The sequence below is a fragment of the Platalea leucorodia genome (genome assembly GCF_965183815.1).
Source record: "Platalea leucorodia genome assembly, chromosome: 12".
NCBI classification, from domain to species: Eukaryota; Metazoa; Chordata; class Aves; order Pelecaniformes; family Threskiornithidae; genus Platalea; species Platalea leucorodia.
The window spans coordinates 8,685,903-8,702,715 of record NC_138834.1 but is presented as its reverse complement, the minus strand read 5'-3'; the positions used below and the strand labels follow the sequence as shown (position 1 = coordinate 8,702,715).

General features: G+C 58.2%; 2 protein-coding genes across 3 annotated transcripts in view; one reads left to right on the top strand and one right to left on the bottom strand.

Annotated features, from left to right (window-relative positions):
• Positions 1–1,095: 1,095 nt before the first annotated feature.
• DAO (D-amino acid oxidase) lies at positions 1,096–12,034 on the bottom strand. Its single transcript, XM_082324713.1, has 11 exons — positions 11,961–12,034; positions 10,331–10,536; positions 10,094–10,208; positions 9,657–9,733; positions 9,147–9,212; positions 8,248–8,302; positions 7,647–7,751; positions 6,973–7,055; positions 5,027–5,144; positions 4,029–4,127; positions 1,096–2,481 (listed from the first exon to the last, which is right to left on the bottom strand). The coding sequence occupies exons 2-11, from the start codon at positions 10,522–10,524 to the stop codon at positions 2,350–2,352; spliced, it is 1,044 nt and encodes a 347-aa protein (XP_082180839.1). The 5' UTR covers positions 10,525–10,536; positions 11,961–12,034; the 3' UTR covers positions 1,096–2,349.
• Positions 12,035–13,760: 1,726 nt separating this feature from the next.
• The window catches only part of SSH1 (slingshot protein phosphatase 1), a 40,772-nt gene continuing 37,719 nt past the window's right edge, over positions 13,761–16,813 (top strand). For both annotated transcript variants that reach the window (XM_082325326.1, XM_082325321.1), the window contains exon 1: positions 13,761–13,861. In XM_082325326.1, coding sequence (XP_082181452.1) covers positions 13,796–13,861 — 66 coding nt within the window. In that variant the 5' untranslated portion in view covers positions 13,761–13,795. The remainder of the gene's footprint in view (positions 13,862–16,813) is intronic.

The following is a 16,813-nucleotide window of genomic DNA, read 5'->3' as shown; positions in this document are numbered from 1 at the left end:
TAGCACTAATCAGTGGTAAATTTTCTCCAGCTGTTGTTTTCTTTTTTCTATCTTTTTCTTCATGATACCCCTTTGAATGTGGCTGCAATGTATCAGGGGAGCTGCCAGATAAAGCAGGAAACCCTTTTGGCAGACAGACTGGACAGGACAGGGGCTCCTCATTTTCCTACGTCTACCTCTGGTTTTTAAGCACACTGCAGAGGTGCCTCAGCTACCAGACAGCAGCAGCTCCTTAACGCACCCCCACGCTCCGCCGCCTTCTGCGGACGGATGCTGGTCTGCCCAGGCCCCTGCCTTAACTCCACAGCAGCCAACGGAGTTGCCTGTCACCTCTGCTGCGGCGGCCACTGGCCAGGGCTGGCCTAACTGGCCGTGTTCTGCCAGAAAGCACGAATGACCACGGCTATCATAAGGTGTCTTACACTCGGCAAGGGTGCGAGGAGCACCAGTGTTAGGCCAAAGTCGCAGTCGGAGGAACTCCAGCACCTGCTCTCCTTGCTGCCTTTGACAGCAAGTTGTTGCCTTGGGCTCGAGTGCCACAGGCGTGAGAATTCCTGTGCCGTGTCACTTTGCCGGCACTGCAGGTGTCACAGCAGAGGCAAACACAACCAACCTGCACCTTTACAAAGGGAAGAGAGGAAGGGAAGGGGACAGGGCAGCAGCCGCTGAGAAATTCCGGCCCTGGCAGCAAGAGTAACCATTGCTGCTGTTGTAAAAGGGCAGACAATTAGCAGATGCACTCAGCAAAGCTCGTCAGAGCTTTCTGACCGCTCAGGGTGTGTAAGCTGGAGAAGTACGCAATGGTCACATAGTGTTCAGTGGAAAATGAGGTCGCTGGAAGGTCTCCCAGGGCCACGGCTGTGCTGGCACGGTAACCTCCATAGCGCTGCTGAAAACGAGACAAGTCTGCGCAGCCACGGGGCAGCAGATCTCGCGTGCGTGGACCATCTCCAGCAGCACTGAGCGCTCATCGCTTCCTGCAAAGCCTTCACAGGTTTCTCTTTTCCTTGGTGAAACTGAAGCAGCGTGTCAGGAGACGGGTCCTTCGACAGGGAGCAACTCTACTGCCAGGCTGTGGCCAGGACATGTGCACTTTTCATGGGAATGTTTTAAATCCAGGTGCCCAGGAGGTAAAACGAGCGCAGCTGCACTGCAGCATCTCTCATTCGCTGGGTGCAGCTGCCTGGTACATCACAAATCAGGTTGATGAGCTATTTCTGGCACACGGAGTCAGAGGGAGAGAGAAGCTGCATCATAGATGAGTAAGAAACAGTTGGCTTATCTGCGGAGGAGAGCAAGCCAGGCGCTGCATGCCGGGCTTGGGACAACCGCTAGCCTTTGGATTTGAGGCTAATGCTTCTTGACCATTCAGCACCTTGTCTGTGATGTTTTTTAGAACAGGAAAGACAAGCGGCATGGAAAAACTGGCCAAACTGTACCTTCAGAACAGTGTATTGGGTCCCTAGCAGCGGCACTGAACACCCCTGAAAAGTGATACCCTCCTGGGAGCTGTGCCCAGCTCCTCCAGGAGGCACAACCTGCCCGAGCCAGCTCCTCTCTCAGAGCTGCTGCTCCAGCCACATCTCACGGCTGGGGGAAATGAGAAACTGAAGGGCCCGTGGGAGTTTTAGGGACGAGAACAGCTATTTTGCGTATGCTCTCTGCTATATATAGAATCTGGCAAGTACACAGGGCTGGAACATGTTGCTTTTGTTGCTAAAAACATCATTTGGAAAGCCCATTTTAGGCAACTGCTGCTGTTTATTGCCAGATACACTAACCAGGTGCTGTAGACCCGTGCTTTGTCCTGGCGTGAATGTAAGAAAAGCTATTGTAACTGAAGCACGTGCTTTTAGAGCTGTTGTTACTTCCCTGGGAGCTTCAGAGCTTCTTCCTACTAAGGAGCTTTTGCCTCCTGGGGGAAGCTTGCAAATCTAATTACATGCTGGGTGTCGGAGCAGTCAGCAAAGACCTCAGGTGGCACCGGCTCAGTTTCAGATCCTGTCCCATCGTGCAGATGAACTGCAGGACTGTCAAGATTTCAGCTGAACCCTGCCTGCCCTTTGCAGACTGATCCCCAGGACAGAAATGCACTTTGCCACAGAGAATTAGTCCATATTTTAAAGCATGTCCTTTAGGTAGGTTGTGCAAGGCCAGGGTGGAGGGAACTCAGCCGTCTGGCAAATGGCAGCGACAGAACTGGCAGCAACCTGAAAACGAGACACTACGAACCAGTGCTGGAGCTGGCGGGAGGGTTGAACGGCTCCTGTGTATCACTGTGTTATTTGCATCTTTCTGCCGTGATTTCTAAGCTACTGCTGTCTCGATAATCCTGGGTGAGCAGGCAACTCACAAGCGGGGCTGTGGTGGGCTGGCCAGCTTCTTCTCCTGGAGGATGCTCCCAAAGAGCCTGGCTGCTGCCATGGCACAGCCCCAGTGGATGGTGATCCCGAACCCGCCGTGGCCATAGTTGTGTATCACCTGGGGGAGAAGAGAACGGATCAGTTCTGGGAAAGCTGCGCTGGAGCCCTCTGGGGTGAAGGGCAGCAGGGAGCCACGATAGTGGCCGGGAATGTCCGTAGTGTCTTTGGATTGACACTTCAATCCGGGAGCTCCCGGTGCACAGCTCAGCGACCCGCTGCTCTTTCCCTCCCTCCAAAAGCCGCTGGAGAGGCAGGAGAAACTCCGCATGGTTCAGCAGGGCCCCGGAGCATCCTCTGCACCCGCTGCTCCAGCCACCCCGAAACGCAGCAGCAGGGCTCGCAGCCGTGTTCCTCAGAGCACACGTTGCATCCTACCTAGTGCTTGTTCCTGCCAAGGTAAATTACTGTGCTTCAGCAGGAGCCCTGACTCATCGCTGGGATCAATAGCTACACCTCTCCTGTGCCAAGGCAGCGCAGATCTGATGTGCTGAGAGAGGAACAGAGCGATCCATAAATTAATTCAAATGCAGCATTGCTTTGAACCGTGCTCTGGGCTTTGCCTAAATACACTGTTTTCTTTCCAAGACTCTCCAGCTAAAAATTGAATATATTTTCATTACATTTAATTACATTTTGCAGTCGCCATCCCCTTTGGAGCTTTAATCTCTTCTTCCAAGCTGTACAAAGACATACGCACGCAATCAAATCAAGGATTCCCTCTGCAGATCTGCTGATGAGCATTCAGGCGACAGCGCTAAGGAGTGATGTGGTCCTACATGAAAAGGTGCTGTGCTGAGGGTCCAAGAACAGATGGCACACTGAAACTCATGCCATCCCTGGTCTCCTTTCTCTTAAAAGGTATATTAGCAGTGCAAGGCGATTTAAAGAGCCATTGCCCTGGGGAAGTTTTACACGAGACACCCAGCTTTACCTACACAGAGGCTGCCCCACAGCAGCTACAGCCCCACCAGTGTCCCTCCGTGCCTTCACCATGTTTCATTTCGTGCTGCTGCTGAGCTTCGAACTGGAATAAATCTCAAGAAGTCCAATCTTTGCACCAACAACCTGGTGTGAGTGCTGGAGGCCTGGAGCAGTGTATTAAAAACTGCGTATTGGGTTTTATTTAACGGAGACATGAAGTTGCATGCACAAGGGCTGTACACTTACGGGCTCCCAGCAGAAAGCCACCCTACTTTAAATGCTGACACCAAAACACGGTTTGCATGTGCCTCGTGTGTTCTGGGAGCAGCAGAGCCCGTGCCAGAGCTTTTCTCCCGTATGGGTTTTTTGGTGTCTATTAAGGACTAAGCTCCAGCTGCAGGTTTTCCTTTGGCAGGAGCGCTCCCTGCCCACTCTCCCCATAAAATCCATCAAAACTTAATATCTTTGCCACTTGTCTCTGACACTGGGCTGAAAGTGGCTCAAAGAGTCACCCGTTATTAGAGGGGAGACAGAGCGAGGAGCGATGAACGCGGGGCAGCGCGGCTGCGGGCTGAAGAGCAGCAGCGTTAGCTGGACACTGGTGCTGCACTGCCAAGGTCACAGTGGCTGATGCGCAATTAGCGCGGTGTTAATGGCACTCGGCGTCAGGGCTGTGCACGGTACCTCTGCCTGGAAATGCCCGTGGCGGACGGTCTCCCGCTCCAAGCGAACCCAGGGGCGCGCCGGTCTCAAGCCGCTCCACTCCCCTACGATCTTTGCTTTCTGAAAGCAAAACCACATCAGTGCCTGCACAGCATTTCTCCGAATTACAGCAGCCAAATGTCACCCCAACAGCTTCGCTACGCGATCTGTGAGACGAGGGCTCTTGCAATGAGCGGGGACAGGGGCTCCCCCATCCCCGCTGCCACACCGGCTCCTGGGATGCTGCAAGGGGTGGCTGGGCAGAACAATTTCGGTTCACAGCCCACATGTTGCCAGCCTGCAGCAGAGCCGGCGAGGCAAACCGCTGTGCCAAAGCCCCGCACTGCCTTTCCTGCTGACCCAGGGCACAACGGCAGCGTCAGGAGTCGATACAAACCAGCCTCACCGCACACCGGTATTTCTCTCATGCAGCAGCACCAAAAGGCAGGGGGACGCACCACGACCAAAGGGCTGGGACCTTCCAACGCTTTCATTCTTATTTTTTACCAGCTATATCAGTAATTCCTTTTTCCTACAAACCTAGTCTCAAAAATAATGCCAGATCCTGACCCTGCCTGTCAATCAGACAGGTGTACAGAGCCCAAGATGTGCATGATGAACACGGCCAGGCACGCAGAAACACCGAGCCCTGCCACCGCCCCGTGTTTTACCCTCTCGCTGAGCGCTGCGTGCTGCTGTGGGGTGCGCGCAAAAAGCCCGGGGTTACTCTATGCGCACGCTTCACCCGTCACCAGCGGGTTTCTCAGCACGGCGGCTGACACTGCATAAGCAATGGCCGCTTTGCAGCTCTCCCGGGTAGCTGAAGGCAGGCGCCGTGTGTTACTCGTATAAGACTCAGATTTTGTGGTTTGTCCTCAGCATCCCTCCCCGGTGGCCTCAGCTGCGCCCAAGCACCCGGGCTCTCCGTGCCCCCTCCCTCCCCACCTCCCAGCAGCGGGCGCTGGGTCGGGGTCGCCCACCTGGAGAGCAGGGAGCAGCCTGCAGCAGTTCTCCCAGATGGTTTTGTGATCCTGGGCGCTGTTTTCTTCGTTCCAGTTGCCATGCTGACAGATCCCTCCCAAGACCGTGAACTCACTCCTGCACCAAGAGCCAAAGGAGATCAATGGTGGTGAGCATCCGCAGCCGTTCCTTGCTGGGCCATCACACGGAGGGACTCTGTGTGTGTGTGATTTATGGATCCTGCTACGCCCTGAGCCTGCAACATGTTCCTGCCAGAGAAACTCTCACGCCATGCAGGCAAGAGAGCAGTGCCTGCATGTCTGCTCATGAGCAAGTCATGCATTAAATATTATCAGCACCCCAAAGGCCCTTCCCTGGGCAAACCAAACAGCTAATTTCATCTCCTATCAAGCAGGCCTGCTCCTGCCTGCCTGGGGGAGAGAGTTGGAAGGAATGGGATGCCTGCAGTAGGGACCACAAAGAAACAGATGTTTGTTGCTGCTGCCCCAAAACTCCTGCGGAGTAACAGAGGACGAGAGCCAGGTTAAGGCTGGGGGTGTCTGTACCTGCTGGACCCTTCTAAAACCTTGCTTGAGCCCTGGGAAGCACAAAGACAAAAGGGCTGAATGCCAGGGCGTGCAGGAGGGGAGCCCCCGGGGCCGAGCTCTCCAGCGTGGAAGAGGTGTCCTCCATGCCTGGGTGCTGGACCCGGCTCCTCTGGGAGCCAGCCTGGTGCCCAGCTATGACAGCTCAAGCTAAAGTAAACACCGGGAGAGGAATTCATATGTAGCTGGGACTGTGATCAGAAATCGCTTGGAATACTTTGCCTGGGGGCTGTGAGCATTTAAAGTTCCTATTTACATAATGGCTTATTGCCTGATCCTGAAATATTAGCGCAATAGGAAGTGCCAGAAATGCAGCATTCAAGTTACGGCTTAAAAACACCTCTCCATTGCCAAAGCCGGGTAGATGGCTGCTCTCAGGAGGAAACAGAGGCGGGATGAACAGCAGACGTATTTATTTGTCCTGCAGTTTGGCTCCCCGGGTACACACATACGCTGCTGTCTCAGGTAGATCCAGCTCCCCTCAGAAAGCTGCTGGTGGGAAGCAGGTGGAAAGTGCTGCTCGCTGAGCTCGGGAGATGGTGCTTTCGGGGCCAGGATCTCATTTCAGCCATCCTCATCCCTATGGGGACGCAGAAATAAGGTTTTCCCCTGGGACTCCTCCTTGGTTCTCACAGGAAGGTGGCAGGGAGCCCTGTGTGGGTGCTAAACTGAATGGGATGCCCCCAGGGGACATCTCACCAACAGCCACAGGCACAGCTCAGGCTAACAGTGCTGGGAAGGCTGAGCTTTTTAGGGTAGGCTCTTATTAAAGTAAAAAGCATTCCTGCAACTAGTTTTAATGGGAGCAGGAATCAGAAGTGCATTTCCCCACAATGAGCTGCTGTACAGCAGTTTTGTCAGCACCATTGATAAAAAACATGGGTACAAATGTGAAAACAAAGGATCTCCCCCAAAATACTTGCCCCACTGTCAGTGTTTGGCTCTTTTGAGGACCAGACCAGGACTGCTTTGGTGGGATTTGCTCCTTGGAAAAGGACAGGATCAGGGGCATCAAAGCCCTGTGGTGCTGCCTGATCCAAGAGTCCAGGAGCCCAGGACCAGCCCGGACCCCTCTCGCGTCCGAGTGCCGAGCCGGGGTCTGCACAGGGAGCTCACACTCTCTGTGCCGACCATGGGAGCTCCGTCACTTTGCCTGCCCACGTCCTTCTGCTCTCCTCCCACGCAGCAAATAAAAGCATCATCAGGCCAGGTATGAACCCAGGCCTGGGCTGCTGCCACACAGGTGCTGCAGAGCAGACGTCAGCAGGGAGCCGCGTCCGAGCCGGTGCTTTAGGAGCGCACTTTTAGGAGCAGAGCATCACTAACGCCAGCCAGACCCTGCCTTGCCCGCTGTCACCTACCCCGGTATGACGTACGGCGAGTTGTAGATACCAGATTCCATGTCGTGAGTGATGATGAAATGCTTCACCCACGGGGCCAGGACCTGGGTGACGAAAGGGAGAGGGTCAGGGAGAGCCAGAGAGCGGGGTCCCCGGCTCAGGGAGGCAGCAGGAGGGACGGGGGCAGCTTGGTGAACGTGGACGCCAGGGTCCGCACGTGGTGCCCTCCCTTCTGCTCAGGCTCTATGTACACCGCGGCGCTGGCTTCCCTGCGCTGCCGCCATGGGAAGACGGGGAGATGGGTGGGCAGGCAGGCAAGCGGAGGAGCTTCCTACCTGGCATGAGTCTGTGTTTCCCCAAATAATCATCCTCTTCTCCCAGGGATTTTATGTCTTTTTATTACTAGCGTTATGCCTCTGGCCTCCGAGCCCAGCCTTCACCTGACCAAGAAACGGGCTGGAGACTCGGGGCATCCCCACGGCTGAACCAGGAACGGGATCCAGGTTTTCTGCTCCAGCCCCCCTACACATGAGGGTTTTACATGACCATCATTTGCTGGGAATCAGAACCTGGTCCTGGTGTGGGTCCAGCCCACAAGCCCACAATTTGCCTCAGAGGGCATATCTCATAAGGTGGCTGACAAATGGCTCCTCTGGAAAGAACAGGGGGGGACACAAGCCCTGCACCCATCTCACCTTTATGACCTGTCCACGGCCAGGCTGTAGCTCCGGGTCGGGCTGCAGCTCCCCCGCACGCACCCCCGTGCAGTTTATTACAACATCCACACCTTGGGCAAAGATCTAATGGGAGACAGACGCGGCGCGGTGAGCAGTGCACACAGAGCGATGCTTCCGAGGGCGCTACCCACGGGGGGCACGAGATTCCTGCATCAAAGCCAAGCCAAGTACTCGGTCCAACAGTTTGGTAATGAATAAACCATAAGGGCCGGATCCAGGGCATAGCTTCCCCAGCATGGCTCCTGCAGAGACCCCACGTGTGCAGGCAAGGAGAATGTTTGCAATTTAAGGGAAAGCCGTACTGCCGATGCTTGGCTGCATCTTCGCTCAGTGCCAGCCAAATGTGCTACCCCATCCCCTCTCAGCCATCTCCTGATGCTCAAGAGCCTTTCTCTTTCCTGATAGAATGTTTCCTAGATCTCGGTGTAGTCTTGCCGCTGTCCCCTGGCCCGTCACTCATGCCAAGGGACATCCCGGAGCAGCACATGCCTGCTGGACGCTGCTTCTCCACATCAGGATGGGGCCATGCCCGCTGCCCCAACTTGACCTCACCACTCACCTCCTGGAAAGATTCAACCTTCTTATGGAAAAACTTCACTCCTCTCTGTGTTAACCTGGGAAGAACGAGTTCATTTGTTACCGGCAAATTAAAAGCAAATGTACCATTCAAATTAGCACCCGTAGCTGATACCCAGAGCAGGTACGGCTTGTTGCTCCTTGTAATAAACAGCCGTGGTCTTCTCAGTGGTTCCTAACAGTCTCCAGTCATTAGCTCATGTCCCTAACGGCCCAGAGCTACCGAGGGTGATCAGTCCTGCTAAGCCCTGCATCAGAGCCCAGGTCTTCTGCTGTGGATAGGGCACCCACTCCATGTTAGAAATGACAAGAACAAAACCAAGCCCCAAATACTCCCATAGCCAAAAGCCACGAAGTGCTCAGATGCAGTTCGAATTATCCCATTACTTGAATTTTTATCATGCAAAAATACGCTCTTGGGCTAACTGTTAAAGTGGGGGGGCTGTTACCCCACTGGGGCAATGAGCCAGAATTCCAGGCCCTTTTTCCCACTTCCCAGCGATGCATCCCCGCCTCCCCTCTCCTTCAGCTCATCCCGCCATGCCCTCGCCCCTGTGGGGCACAGGCTGAGGGTTGCTGAGAGCTGGGGAGGATGCTCAGGTCCCCTGTGGGTGCTGTCACATGGAAGCCACCAGCACCAGCATTTTCAAGCTGAGCAGGGTCAGAGGCGCAGCAGGACACGAGGAGGCCGCCTAAAATCGGTGCTGCCTAAACTCAGCCACCAACTTGGCATGAGAGAAGGATCCGGGGCAACACCTGCTGCACAAGGATGAAAATCCACGCTTGCTTCCCACGTCCTGGCGGCCAGAGAAACCAGGGGGAGCGGCAGTCTCCCGCACCGGCACAGCCGCAGCCCCAGCGCCATGGCGGCTCCGCACTCACCTGTTGGTGAGCCACGGCAGGTAGCTCCTGCACTCCAGCATCAGCGCCGTGTTGAACCAGCCGTAGCTGAAAGTAGACGACAAGAGAAAAGCCGTAAGGACCTGCAGCAGCTTTACATGAACAGCTGCCTCCTGCCCTAATGCTCCCAACGGCCACTGCAGCTCTGGGACCCCGATTCCCCCTTACACAACAAGTGCATGATTTTTTTCCCTCTGTTTACAGCATAAAACACCTTCTGCTGATTTTCTTCCCCCAGTTTGACAATATCTGGTGAAGTAAGAGAGGGGCTGGAATGGTTCCCATGCTGGGCTGCCGCTTTTTTGGCTTGTTTGAGGTGTTTCCTACTTATTTTAAGGGATGAAGCTGTCACGAAGCAAGGCCACTTCTGCGCCTGCAATTTCTTGTCCTTGCCGCTCCTTGAAAGGGAGGCATCTGGGACCATCCAGCCATACCTGTCCTGCCTGGGGGAAAGCACATCAGAGACTCTCTGGAAAATGGACTGAAAAATACCTGTAGCCAGGGAAGAGCTCAAGCTCTTTTGGTGTCAAGTTCCTGAATCCCAGGACAATGTTCTTCCAAGACGGGTCCTGCAGTAGGGAAAAAGGTCCAAGCTCATTCATGAACCCGAATCGCCGTGCCATCATGGGACAGAGGCCGTGGTGGGGACAGCCCACCCCAAAGGAGCGCGGGCAGGCGTGCAGCTGCGGCACGCCATGGCCGGCAAGGCTCTGCCGGCTCCCGCCCTCGGAGGGCTCAGCCCTTACTTCATACCAGTATTGCATCGGGGGCACAGAAAACACCGAGTCCCGGGCAAACTGTCACAAGACAAACTTGGAAGGATTCGGAAGCATTCAGAGCATTGTCTGGGAAGAAGTACAACCCTGCCCGCCCCCGGGCAGCCTCTGAGCTGGAGCCCTTCCCAGCCCTGGCTGTGACTTGCTCCTTACCGGCACCGGCTGCGTAAACAGGTTGTAGCCAGAAATTAGGAACAGTCCCATTTCCTTCGCTGCCGGTGAGCCTAGGTGCCCGAGGAGGTAATCGAATGTCTCTTTATTCCAGAGCCTGTGATGAAAACAGGAGAGCGATGGCTCTGCCAGCCCCATGGAGCTCAGCCCCTCGTGGACCGATGGGCAAGCCAGGGGGGACACGGCACCAGCCGCCTCCTCCTCCTCATCCTCACTTACGTCTCCTGCAGGTTGCCGTGGTCGCTCAGGTAGGGCTGCCACAAGCCGGCCGCCCCGTCGCTGGTGGTGTGGGGCGTGTAGCGATCTGCATAGACCTCCACCTCCAGGGAGGGCACCAGGCCGTGGTACTGCTCATGGATGCACAGGGCGGTGGAGAGGCCGATCACACCGGCCCCGACGATGGCCACGCGCATGGCTCTGGCTCTCTGCAGGGGGAAAACACCTGAAGGGCAGCACCAGGGCTGGAGAGCTGCTTGGATGAGCCAGGGCTTCCCGGGAGGGAGGGCATCAGCTCCTGCAGGACCCGACCTGGCCTCGGCTCTGCTGCCAGAGCAGAGCTGGGCTGCAGGGAAGGGGCTGAGCTGCTCTTGGTGCATTTGTGTGCATTTCTTGTAAAGCCTCCCAAGTCCTCTTCACCACCCGCCTGCACTGACCAGGCACTGAAATCATGGGTGAGGGGGGTGTAGTTTGCCACCGTGGCAGGGGAATGTTTCTCCATTGCTCGCAGCCCTTGTGCTCGGGGCGGCATCCCTGGCTCTGCCCTTGGGCATGCTGTAGCTGCTGGTGAGCAGTAACGCTGCGGCTCAGCTGCCCACGGCCACGCTGCTCTGCCTGGCAGAAAAAGCCGCGGTTGCTTCATGCCCCGCGGCAGCACAGGGCAAAGCGGCACAGCTATCGGCATCCTCCTCTCTCTCCCTTCCAGCAGCCAGCACGCCGAGGGCAAGCAGCCGGGGAGAGGTGGGTGCACCCACCCACTCGCACTGTCTCCCACGGGACGGCGCGAGACCTCCATGCCCCGCGACCCAGCCCCGCTCCGGGGCACTCCTCATTCTCCCCAGCCCCTGGCACAGGCCGGAGACAAAAGAGGTGGGGACAGATAAAAGCAATGGGAAACAACGGGGGTTTTCCAGGGAGCAATGCTACATGCGATAGATGCAAGGGTGGCTCCTCGCACTGCTGTTGCCCTGGGGGCTGCCTGCACATGGGGGGGGCTGTGCCAACACCCCAAACCCTTCCCGGCACCGGCTGGGAGAACTGCTGTTTGTAAACACCGACTGCAAAGAGGGTCTGCAGCCCCCCTCAGTGCCCTGGCTCTTCCCTCTCGAGAGAGCTTTCCTGCCTCGCAGCCTGGAAAAAGCCCTGTGGTCACCGTCTGGGCAGAGAGCGGCCAAGGACCGATTCGAGGAAGGGCTGGGGGTCCAACAGGGCAGATCACCTCAGCCTGGGTCACAACCCTGGACACTCAGCTGCCAGCGTGTGGGTAAGGGGAAGGATGCCAGCAGCACGCCAGACCTGGTTCTGCGCACCACGAGTAAATTCTAGCCCATAGTTTTATTTGGAGAAGGTGAAGCGCAGCATCTCTGCTCTGAAAGGCAGCCCGCAGCGGGACTGACATTTGCTGGGATGGAGGGATGAGTCATTGGGACGGTGAAGCACCGAAGGCAGCGGGAGAGCCACGCTGCTTCCCATCTGCTGTGGTTTTATAACCTACGGCCGACAGGAACCGGGGCTGTCTCCTCTACCTGCAGCCCCAGGGACTCGCCCCGGGCTGCCCCAGCAGCACCAGCCAAGGAGGTAGCTGCCTCACTGGTCAATAAATAACGGAAACACACATTTTTCAGCAGCTTACCTGCAGAGCGTGTGGTCCTCAGGGCAGCTGCCGCAGTTTTCAGGGATTTCAACAGAGCCACCTTCTCAGGGCAGCTTGTTTACAGCCCAGCAAACCACCCGCAGTGCAAGCTCTAAGCGCCAAGGGCAGGGGGATCACAGCCCATTCCCAGGCAACGGGGCCAAAGTCTTTGCTCTGGACCCAGGGAGGTGGAGCCCCTGGCGCCAGACCGCATGCCGCTGGCAGCCGGCCCCAGAGTCGCTCCTCTGAAAAGAAAACGGGGTCGCCACGGTCCATGGCAAAACACCATCGTTGACACTTGTCACCATGGTGACTGCTGGCTGCCCCAACGGGTCCTGGCGGATGGGGACATGGGGACAGGACTCCCCAGCCACCAGATTCCTGTGGGATCTGGGAAAATTGGATGCCTTGGTGTTGATTTTTGCATGGTAAGAGAGAAATGGCATTGCCTCCCTGCCGATAGACCCTGGGTGCTGTGCTGCCCAGCTTCCCCCTCTCAGGGGTCAGATGGCTTCATTTCTCATTTCTAAGCTGCCTCTCCCTTCACAAAACCCACAACTTTGGGTTCTGGGCTGAAAAGCCAGGTTTCTGTCGGTGCGGATATCATTACCGCAGAGGCAGCCCTGGAAGCACAGGCGGTTGCGCAGAGTTGCTACAATTAAGGATTTTACTGTGCCTAAAGCTTTTGTAAGAGAGGTAACAAGGATAAAAGAAATGGGAACTCATCTCCCACACAGTCAGGTTGCAGACACGTCTCTGGAGTCCCTGGCCCGGGGTTGCACCCATGCAGCACAACCCACCGCAGGTGACGGGAATTCGGCCCCACAAAAGGCGGAGGAAAGGCATGGGCAGGCGTACGCCAGCCTGAGCAGAAGGGTGCTTTACGCCAAGAGGCCAACGGGGATGGTGCGAGAGGGTCAAGTCTGCAGGTTCATAGGGCTTAAGCACCTGGTACCTTCAATGCTTTTGGTAGCAGAGCACCGCTCGCACACATTTCCAACCCCAAGCATCGTTGCGGGGGCTGCCGTCCTGCCTCCCGCCGACCCCATCCAGGCTGCCCGGCCGAGGGTGGCAGCCGGTGAAGCTACGGCTTGGGATCCCGCTCCGGATGCCGTGAAGGAGGCGGCTGGTCGCCACGCGTGCTGCCTCCTCATCGCCTCCTCCCAGGGATGCTGCCAGGAGAAACCCCCTGGGGCAGGCGGTGTCCGAGCCCCGGGCACCCAGCCCCTCGCACCCTGGGGTGCTGCGGCACAGTAGCCTGGCAGGGACGGAGGGGGAAAGGCAGTCACCCAACGGCCTGAATTGTTAAGGGCTTTACATACAATCAACAAAGCCTCTTATACTAATTACCCCATTACTCGTCTGCCTCTTGCTTTTGGCACCGCTGACCCCTCGCACTTTCTTCGGTCCGGTCTGAAGGACGCTCCTGGCTGCTGCGCCCCGGAGCCCTTCAGGTGCTTTGGGATGAAGCTCAGACCCTACCGACGCTTTTTGGGGCGGTGGGGACCGCGACACCCCCCCCCCCACCCCGCCGTGCCGAGGGGCCGGACCCGCGGTGGGGTGGGGCGGGGTGGGACGGGGGCGCGGCCGCCTCGCCCAGCCCAGCCCAGCGCGGGGTCCCCGGGCGCGGCCCGGCCCGGCCCGGCGACACCGCCCCGCCCCGCCCCGCCCCGGGGCCGCCCCCGCCGCCGCAGCGCCCTCGCCCCTCCCCGCGGCGCGGCGGCCGGGCGGGCTGCGCAGCCGCCGGGGCGGTGGAGGCGGCCGGCGCCCCGCAGCCGCCGCCGCCGCCGCTGCCGCTATAGCCGGGCCCCGCCGCCGCCGCCGCCACCGCCGCCATGGCGCTGGTCACGCTGCAGCGCTCGCCGACCCCCAGCGCCGCCTCCTCGGCCAGCACCAGCGAGGTGAGCCGGGCCGGCCGGGGTGGGCCGCGGCGGGGAGAGCAGGGCCCGGCGGCGGGGGAGCGGGGCGGGGCGGGACGCGGCCCCTCAGCGCCTCGGCTGGGCCCCGCGGCCCGCAGAGCTGCACGGCCCCGCGCAGCGCCAGGCCCCTCACGGCCCCGGCCCCTCACGGCCCCCCGCAGCCCCCGGCCGTCCCAGCCCCTGCCCCTCGCAGCCCCCCCGGTGCTGCCCGGCCCCGCTCCGCCTCAGCCCCCAGCCCTTCGATGCTGCCAGGCCGGGTCCGGCCCGGGACCGCCCAGCCCGCTCCCCGCTCTGCCCCGGCGCACGCTGGCCGTCCCCTCCTCACCCCCACGCAGCCCCGTTTCCCCCCAGCTGCCCCCCGCTTCAGCCCTCGCCCGGCAGCAGCCTGGGCTAGCCAAGCCCCGGGGCAGCCTGCCCCGCTTCGCTGCTGGGCGAGCAGCGTGCTGGGCCTGGCTTCGTGGGGCAGCGGAGCTCGCTGGCCCCTCGGCCCCGTACGTTCGCCCTCCCCGACACCCTACAGCCGCCACCGCCTCCTGCCCCGGGGATGCTCCGCTGCACCCCTGCGTTACCGCTCTGTCCCTGTGCAGCCTGTGCTGCAACGGTGCTGCCTTTGGCCGCACCCGCTGCAGCTTCTGCACCCGCTTTCTTCCCCAAGGCAGCCGCAGGCAGTTCCCCGCCGCTGGAGCAGCTCCCGTCCCGCTGTACCCCGTACCTGTGCGTCATCCCCACGCCGTGCCGCCTGCTGCCGCTCCTCGCTGCAGCGCAGCCTGCACCATGCTGCTGCCCTCTCCTCCTCCTCCTCAGCTCTGCTGCTGCAGAGCCACGTACATACCGCTTAACCTGCTGCCCCCGTAACGCTGCGCTCCGCGCGTCCCTGCCCTGCTGGGACAGGCGCCCTGTGTGTCCCAGCTCTGCTGCGCCTCCCCTTCACTCTTGTACCCCAGAAACACCTTCTCCTGCCTCTGCCTGGCCTTCCCTCACTGCAGCTCCCACGTGCCATCCAAACACAGCTGCACCCTCCAATTTCTTTTCCTCCTTCCCCATGCATGCCTTTTTTCCTCCTAACCCGTCTCTTCTGTGACCCCCAAAGAGAGGCCTGGTGTTTCCCTGCATATCCTCCCTGTGCATCCCTCTCCCTCTCCCCCCCCCCTTTGGTGCTCACTGCCCTTGGCTTCGCTCTGTCCCTGTTCCCGCCAGGTAAACAATCCTATTTGTCACCTGTCAGGTCCCTGTGACTCCCCCGATTAGCCGGTCCCGGGGGGAGGCGGGAGGGGGACGGTGCCCAAGGCTCACAGGTCCTCCCTGGGCTGCGGGGGTTCCCTGTGCACGGCCCTCGCCGGAGACGTGACTCATCCCTTCCTTTTGCCGACTGTTTTGCCATAGATCCGGGGCGTGTGGTTCGGGCTCCTGAGGCTGCAGGGACCCGGTGTTTGGACTCCGCTGTGTTCATTGAGAAACTTGGAGACAGGACTTGTGCTTTTCCGAGGATTTTTCCGAAGGAATTTTGTTGGGTTGTGGTTTAGACAGAGTCTTAAACGAGACCTAGTGGCCACCTGATCTACATGGATGTCAGTGAGCTGTAGCCCTGTTGCAGGATTTAGCTGGTGCAGGTGGGAGAGGAGTCAGAGCAGTATGCCTCTCACCTTGCCCTGGACATCTGCGCTAGGCATTGCGTTGTGTAGGAGCTCTGTGTTCACTATTATTTTTTCAGCGGGTTGCCCATACGAGTCTCCCTTTCCCTCTTGAAAATGTTGCCCCAAACTTGTCACCTGGTTTTGTCCATGCCAGGGCACTTTTGCCACTGATGTCCCTGGCTCAGGTGTACTTTGGTGGCTCCCAGAGGAAGACATCGGCTCCCGTTCTCTTTCAATGGTCCCTTCTGGTGTGAAATACCATAGAACTGTAAACCGTCCTTTTTCAAATTCAGTGTGTTGTTTTTCCAAAGTTAATTTCAAAGAAAAATCCCATCAAAAAGTGCCAGCCTGCTCCCTGCTCCTTTATGATCTTTCTTGCAAGGAAAATCAGGGCTCTTCGGGGCTTTTAGCCTATGTGAATAATTATTAGAGGATTTCTTTTTTTTATTGGAAAATGATGGACATACCTCCTTGTTAATTGTGAGTACGCTGCTGCAGCCTCTCTTAACTTATGAGCCTGAAGGAATTTATAAAGTGGATGCTGCCGCCTGCAAGAGGCTTGCTGCCATGTTAACGTAGCGTGCCGTAAATTCTTAGGAGGAGAGAGTAGTTCATACACACTTGCGAGCTGGTGTGCACTTGTTAGCTCCGGTGCCATCTCCCTTCCACACCACCTCCCGCTCCGTGCCAGGTCCTGCAGTCTGGCCGCACTCTGCACGGTCCCCAGGGAGGGATGCGGATGCGGCCGGGGGAGGTCTGGCCCCGGTGCTGGTGTCTGTGCCGTGGTGGGATCCACGGTGCTGGTGAGCAGCCACGGGTCCACGGCATCGTGTGCGTGGTGCACCGTAAAACCTGCCAGCTCGGAGGGATGCTCTGACCAAAACAAGGCAGAAGGCCCCAGCGTGGCTGACAGCAAGGTTGCCTTGTTTTGGTTTTACTGCAGCTTTTTAACAGAAAATGCAGGGAGAGTTGACTTTGAAAGTGAGTCAGCTTCCGCAAAAGATGAGCCTGGAGCAGATTTCAGGGGCCAGCTCTGCTGCCGAGCCTCAGCTGACAACGTTCATGACCTCACAGTCACGTTTGTTTAAAAAAAGAAAAAAAGTTTTTCTCCCCCTTGTTGCTGCGTGACAGACCCAAACAAACAGGAGGGTGACCTTACAAAGGCCAAAAACCTGCCAGACTTTCCCAGGGCTGGGGGGGTCTGCTGGCGGGGGGCACTGGGGCTCGGGGTGCTCCTGGGGCTCTGCCTGCTGCCCCGGCCAGGCTGGCTCTGCGCTGCCACGGCACAGTGTAAACAGAC

Bases quoted from the DNA above. Each gene is read 5' to 3' on its own strand.
- DAO (XM_082324713.1), bottom strand. From the start codon at position 10,524: ATGCGCGTGGCCATCGTCGGGGCCGGTGTGATCGGCCTCTCCACCGCC. The intron at 10,209-10,330 runs GTAAGTGAGGAT...TTTTCATCACAG, and splicing joins CACGGCAACCTGCAGGAGAC to GCTCTGGAATAAAGAGACAT. The intron at 7,056-7,646 runs GTGAGATGGGTG...TTCGTCACCCAG, and splicing joins GCCGTGGACAGGTCATAAAG to GTCCTGGCCCCGTGGGTGAA.